We start from the raw sequence: 7,725 nt of genomic DNA on the forward strand, positions 1-7,725 counted from the left end.
TAACAAATCGAAAAGACAAATTAAAACAATTAAAAAATTAGATTTGATTTGGTATTAAGTAAAAAACTCGAAACACATATAAATATATAATTTCTATATATATATATATATACTTTTAAGATTTTGATATAGATTTTTTTTTAAAAATATCTAAAAATATTTGAGATTCTTTTTAGTAATATAAATTTTAATAGAATATAAAGTACTCCATATTTTTTGATATTAAATAATGAATTGTATGATCATTTTCTTATCAAGTGTTATTGAAATGCGTTTATCTTTTTGTTCTTCCGTATTCATATCACATGTTAAGATATATTAAATTCTTATATTTTTTCGATTGTGAAGTGATTATTAATATTTAGATATCATATTGATTTTTATGTTTAATTACTAGAATTGGTTAACCTGAAAATGTACATCAACGAAAAATTATTGTCAAACGATTAAAAAAACAACTATTATGTGTTCCTAATAGAATTTTCTCGTAAGAATATTTTAATCGATAATATATTTGTCAATTGTTTATATTTTTACTAAATATATATTACTTATTAAATATTTAATAAAATAAAATTAAAATAATATTTAAGTAAAAAAAACTTGGTTTTATCCCCTGTTAGTGGTTGAAATTATTAAGAATAAAAGAACGACTTGTCATTAAATTGTTGCTCGTTCATTACTAATAGCTGAAGCAAATCTCCCTCACTCTCTCTCTATAGGCAATACATATAATCCTCACTCCTGTTCACTTACTTATCTAAGAAAGAGAAATGGATCAAGCGGTGGTTGATGCGCTGCTTCCAATGGTGACTAAAGCGGTGAACTTTCTGGTGGAAACCCTGGTGAACGTAGTAAGACAAAATAAGGAGCTAATCAAAGGTGCTGAAGGAGACTTCCATAGTTTGCTGGACGAAGCTCAAGGATTAAATGCCTCACTAGCTGCAGATTATGCAGATCTGAATAAGAACAGCAATCCTACTAAGTGGAATGAGTTGTCCCTTAAAATTCTACGTACTGCATATAAAGCTGAGGATAGCATTGATAAATTCTTGGTTCAGGCGAAGATAGACCAGGATAATACATTGAAAACACTCTTCCCAGTTGATAAAGTAGTCGACAGATGGACTAAGCTACCGGAGATCAATAAAATCCTCACAGAATTGCGAGAAATTCGCCAAGAGAGTCAACAAGCTATTCAGGAAAGTCCACAGACTGGTCTGCAGCCTGAAAATAGCAGCACTGCACAGCAAACACAGGTATATACTACTTTCTTTTTGAACCTGTTTGATTGGAGTACTAAGTTTAAGAAAAAATAAATATTTTTAAAATTTGTTATTCTAAACAAGTCAAAAGAGTATGGTTATAAAAGCTTTCTTATTAAGTGTAAAATTGTAAGTTTAAGTTAAATTGTTTTCAAATTTAGAAAGAAATATGTTATAAGCTTTTCTTTTTCGGTGGCGTTTTCTTTAATTATAACAAGCATAGAAATTAATTTAAAACATTCTATTTTAAGTTTTTACAGACATACAAATAATGATATGTTTAATATAAAAATCTCAAATGAATAGTAGCCACACAAATGTTATAAAACCAAATATGTCAAAAGTTTTTTTATTTTTTTCTTAAATACACTGCTTGCTTAGCTTTTCGAGAACCATTGCCTAGGAGCTTGCTTAAGTCCATTGCCGAGAACCATTGCAGACGTTGTTTAAGCATTGTGTACGTCCATTTGAAAGATGGTCCAATGCTTAGCTACAGCAATGGCTAGAACTAAACTGTAACCATTCCTTTTACAGGAGAGAAGGTCTCAGTGTAGTCCAACCCTTCCTGTTGGCTATATCCTTTTACTACAAGCCTAGCCTTGAACATTTCTAATATATATATATACACACGACTCACACACATAGAGAGACAATCTCTCTCACACACTCAGAGGGAGACAATCTCTCTCACACACAGACAATCACAGACACACTATCACACAATCACAGACACACATATATATATATATATATATATATATATATATATATATATATATATATAAATATATTTCTAATTTGAGGTAAAACTTATACTTAAAAAAGTTATCTTTGGAGCAAAAAAAAATTGGTTTAGCCTTGGCAATAGGAAATATATTTATATACTTAAAAAGTTATCTTTGGAACAACAAAAAATTGGTTTAGCCTTGGCAATAGGAAATATGAGCATTTCAGGAAAGGATGAGATTAATATGAAGTTCCATTCACATTAGATCTTTAAAGCTATTAAAAGCATGGAAATTTGTGATGCATTTTCCTTCTGTATTTATATATATTTAATCCCCATAAATCCTAATCAAAGTGCCCACCATACTATAAAGAGGTAAAAAAAAAGCATCTAGCCTTCATAAGCAAATTCTCCATCACAATCATTTTCTAAGTTAATACCAATTGAGAAGTGGTTTAAATGTATCAAATAGGTAGCTTAAGTTGAAGAATGGCATTAGATGCATCATTATTGATGATTCATGATCATACATATTGATTAAATTATAAGAAGTTATTTATTTTATGAATAGACATGTAGATTGAAAAATCATGTCTATATATGCGTAACACAAAGCCCACACATGTTTGTTTAAGCTCACCAATATACATTCTCTCCATATCTTATTTAACACATCTTATTTTCCAAACTTCCTGCTACGAACTCACTTTACACAAATAAGTGCGCCCAAAACTGATAAGCAACAATCATAAAAATTAAAGAGCTTTTTGAAATCTGAAAGCACAAAATGGGTAGATTAGTGTTGCTCGCCATGCTTCTTCTGAGAAGCAAAACTTGATCGTAAAGAGTGATTGGTAAACCTGGAAAGAGGAAATCGAAGTGAACATTTAACAGTAGTAAATTTGATTAAACAAATGAATGTTTTAGTAGTTGTAATGGGGCTTAACATTACAGTCAAACATTAAGATTAAATATGAATATAAACCAATGAATTAATCCAGTCATTCGGGTCAAATTTTAAAGGTAATGTACGTAATAGTTGTAATAGTTAAAGACAAATCACAAAACTAAAATTCTCTATAATTGTAGGGAAAACATATCTTTAACATAATTCCTAACATATTTATTTTGATTTTCGTCAAAGAAGTATCGAACCAAATTTGTATTTCAAGACAAATATTTACTACTATAATTTATTTGAGATCTTAGGACAATTTACTTTTTTTTTACATCTATAAAGTGGAGGTAATAATGTGGAAACAAAAATATACGAGTTGAGGAAAACACAAGCTGTTCCAAAGAGAAATTCAGCTTTGACGAAACTGCTCATCTCTGCTCTACTGAATAAAGTGCACCGAGGCAAGTAAACTGTGTAAATCATCAGACCGAATAAACATTAAAAAAATTGTACATTAATTCAAAAGTGGTGTTTTTTTTCTTGTGAGTTTATTTAAGAATCTTGTAGACTGGGAAAATTTCCCAAAAAAGAAGAAAAGAGATAAATAGTACATCCGTGAGCATGGGGAGGTTCCTCATCAAATTTTATTTTTTAGCTTTATGTTTGTATATAAATTATTGACAAATTTTAATTAAGCTCCATACACATGCAAATATAATGTGAACATTACTTACTTCCTTATATACCAAAATTTCATAGTCAACAACTAAAACACAGGGAGGAAGATCCTATGTTTCCCAAAAGCATCTATGATAATTTTGTGAAAGCTCTACTTCCATAATCTCAAATGACTGCAATTGTCATTAATGAATAAAATGCCAGACCCGAAGGATAACTCTAGAAGACGAATACACTAACCTCGTGGCAATTAAACAATTTGTGTTGTGTTATATTGGTGGTACTCAATTATAAGGGAGAATCATACAACTACTCACATTACCGGTCTCATTCCCCCAATAGAGTGTTGTAAATGTCATATGTCCTTCTGGTTTAAAATTATACACAATACACAAAGCATGTAGATTTTCATTATTCCATTAGAAAAGAGGGTCGTAAATTTTAATTTATATAGAATTGCTATATGACCCAAGAAAAAATACATAGTTCAATATTTTTTTCATGTTTTTATTGGGACGTAATTTATGTCAGACAACGTTTCCAAGGTTTTCATGAAATAATGGACACAATCTGGAAAACGAAGGTTATTACCACTCCTTAAAACTCAAAAATAGAGTGAAAGGAAACTAAGCCAGGGAAAAGGAAGAACTAATATTTGCTAAATTACCTAACAAAATATTAAACAAATTTGTGACTGAAACAAAATCTTAAGCTAAATCAAAGAGCAAGATTTTTCATCTCCGATCTTTTGATATCCAATTTGTTTGATAATTTGAAAGGGTTCTGCATTGGAGGATCACGAAGTGATTGGTTTTGATGAGTCAGCGGAAAAAGTGAGAAAGCTACTTGTTGAAGGATCAGAGGATCTAGAAGTTGCCTCTATTGTGGGTATGCCAGGTCTTGGCAAAACTACACTGGCAAGGAAAGTCTATCATGATTCTAAGATTTTCTTTGTATTTTTCAAAAGAGTTTGGGTGTATGTCGGCCAGTCATATGTAGAGAAGGATATCTTTCTTAATATTCATAAAGAGTTGAATTTGAGCAGTGAAGGAGTTCAAGATAAGAGTGAGGAACAATTAGCTAAGGAAATACATGATTGTGTGATCAAGGAAGGTAGATATCTCATTGTCTTGGACGATGTGTGGGAGGCAAAAGCTGTGGATTTTGTCAAGACAGCTTTCCCAGACAAAAAAGGCCGCCACCGGATTCTGATGACCACTCGCGAAAAACAGGCTACACCTGTCAGTGCATATCTACACGATCTGAAATTTTTGAAAGACCCAGAAAGTTTTGAGCTGTTGGAAAAGAGAGTCTTTGGCAAAAGAAAGAAGTTTCCGATTCAATTAGTAGGACACGGAGAGAAAATTTTAGAAAGCTGTAGTGGTGTACCTCTTGCAATAGTGGTGATTGCAGGAGTTTTAAGTAGTTGTAGTGAAGAAATCGAATGGCAATTGGTTGAGGAAAATGTGGGACAGTACCTTGTAAAAAAGGAAGACCCTAAAAGTTGCTTGAAAATTGTGGAAATGAGTTACAATCATTTGCCTCAAGATAAAAGGGCGTCCTTTTTGTATATTGGCGCCTTTCCTCGAGGCTTTGTTATCCCTGCATGGAAATTGATTCGCTTGTGGATTGCTGAGGGTCTGATAAAGTCTAGCTTACGTGGCAGTGAAATCGAGGTGATTGCAGAGTATTACTTGAATGACATTGCCAATAGGAATTTAGTGATAGTGATGCAGAAGAGGTCTAATGGTCAAGTAAAAACATTTCGGGTACACGACATGGTGCATGAGTTCTGCAATGGGGAGGCTAAAAGGGTATGTCTTTTTCAACAACTATATCCCACTACTCCTAATCTGACCACTCCTTCTATACGTGATCCAGTTACTTCTCGTCGATTATGTATTAAATCCTCTATTCCACATAATTTTATCCCCGAACATAGAGATGCAGAACATGTTAGGTCTTTCTTATGTTTTTCGCCAAAAGGAATCGACGTATCAAATGTTGAGATTCAACTCCTTCCCAAAGCATTTCCACTCATCCGAGTCTGTGACATTCAATCCTTCATATTTGAATTCCGCCCGGAATTCTATATTCTATTTCACATGAGGTATCTTGCTGTGTCTGGTGAATTCCAATCCCTTTCTTCATTATTTTGTAATTTCTGGAATTTACAAACCCTTATCCTTCATACAAATGAGTCCACCCTTGAGATAAAAGAAGGCATATGGAAAATGTTACAATTAAGGCATCTGCATACTAATAAACCTGTGAAACTGCCGCTGCCTTCAACCCCAATAAGCAAAAGTTCTTGCCTACAAACTCTTTCTAAGATTGCACCAGAAAGTTGCACGAGAAATGTGCTTGCAAAGGTTTGTAATCTCAAAAAATTGGGCATCGAAGGGAAATTGGAAGCTCTTCTTGGATTCGAAAGTTTTGAAGAGCTTAAGTGCCTGGAACGTCTGAAAATGTTGAATGATATTATGAGTCCAAAAATCCAGCTTCCTCAATTATTCTTCACATATCTACGAACTCTGAAGAAGTTAACTTTGTCAAGTACGAAGATTGATTGGAGTGAGGCAAAGGAGTTGGGAAAGTTGGAATCCCTTGAGGTCCTAAAGCTGAAAGACAATGCATGTGTGGGGAAGTCCTGGAAACCAGAGGCAGGAAGTTTTCGCCTGCTCCAGGTCTTGTGGATTCACTTGACAGACTTGAAAACTTGGGACTCATCAAATTGTCGCTTCGGAAGATTAAGGCACCTTGTTTTAATCAGCTGTTATTACCTTGAGGCTGTGCCACACGAGCTGGCTAATTCACCTTACCTTACAGAAATAAGGCTGCACAACACAAAGAATGCAGAAAACTCTGCAAAAGAAATCAAAAGGAAGAAACTTGAGATGCAAGCTCCAGGAAACATTGAGTTCAATCTCGTTATATTCCCTCCTCAAGCTGATGCCAGTTGAACAAAGTGAAATCGAAGTTAAGGTCAGTGGATTTCATTGTCTTGAATGATCTTAAATCTTCATCATTATCTGTATTTGGTATAATGGAATTTCGTTTTCCTGTAAATGATAAAGTTATATTTTTCTTCATACCAAACACAACTTTGCAATCAATGAATTTGCATAATTAAATACTACTATAATGCTTTCTCATTACGTTCACGAATGCACCTTGCACAAACAATTATTGAACAGTGTTGTTACTACACTAGATGCATAGAGTAATGTAAGCAACTTAGTGATTCGTCTCCAAACCACAAAGAGATGCCTTAGCATAGAACACTATCTGCAACACTTTGCCTCTCATATAGTTTCTTTTACTTATGTGCCTCCTTTGCAGGATAGAATCAAGGCATGACGTTCCTGGGAACCTGGGTTCAGTTCCTCGGATAAACATGTTGTCTTTGTATCCATTCAAGCATTGTAATCAAAGTGAGAATTAATCTGTGTGGTTTTAGATGTGTTGAGTAAATGCGCTCTACTAGGGCCTGGGCCTTGGAACATGGTTCCGGTCATGTGGAGCGTTTCTTTTTCTTGGTAAATTGCCAGCTTCAAGTTTGTTGCGGTTGTACTACTTAAATTCAGTATTTGTTTGTTTTAGATATGTTAAGTAAATGCGCTCTACTAGGGCCTGGGCTTGAAACAGCCTTCCTGGTTATGTTTTCGAGTTCCTGGTCATGTAAAGCTTTTCTTTTTCTTGTTAAATTGCCAGCTTTCAAGTTTGTTGTGGTTGTATTACTTCAATTTAGTATTTGTTTGTTTTAGATATGTTGAGTAAATGCGCTCTACTAGGGCCTGGGCTTTAAACGACCTTCCTAGTTCTGTTTTTGAGTTCCTGGCAATGTAGAGCGTTTCTTTTTCTTGTTAAATTGCCAACGTTTAAGTTTTGTTGCGGTTGTATTACTTAAATTCAGTATTTGTTTGTTTTAGATATGTTGAGTAAATGCGCTCTACTAGGGCCTGGGCTTGAAACAACCTTGTTCTGTTTTCGAGTTCCGGGTCATGTTTAGCATTTCTTTTTCTTGTTAAATTGCCAGCTTTTATGTTTGTTCAATTCAGTATTTGTTTGTTTGTCGTCTCTCTATGTTTTCTGCGCTGAAGATTGTATTACACTATATTGTTGAAAGGCATTTTATTTGCTACATCTTTACTCGC

The 7,725-nt window shown here is 33.7% G+C and overlaps 1 protein-coding gene across 1 annotated transcript; it reads left to right on the forward strand.

Annotated features, from left to right (window-relative positions):
- The first annotated feature begins 663 nt into the window (after positions 1–663).
- LOC107810884 (putative late blight resistance protein homolog R1B-14) lies at positions 664–7,318 on the forward strand. Its single transcript, XM_016635709.2, has 3 exons — positions 664–1,259; positions 4,348–6,553; positions 6,911–7,318. The coding sequence occupies exons 1-2, from the start codon at positions 774–776 to the stop codon at positions 6,529–6,531; spliced, it is 2,670 nt and encodes an 889-aa protein (XP_016491195.2). The 5' UTR covers positions 664–773; the 3' UTR covers positions 6,532–6,553; positions 6,911–7,318.
- Positions 7,319–7,725: the final 407 nt, after the last annotated feature.

This window comes from Nicotiana tabacum, chromosome 17 (genome assembly GCF_000715075.1).
Source record: "Nicotiana tabacum cultivar K326 chromosome 17, ASM71507v2, whole genome shotgun sequence".
Lineage (NCBI taxonomy): Eukaryota > Viridiplantae > Streptophyta > Magnoliopsida > Solanales > Solanaceae > Nicotiana > Nicotiana tabacum.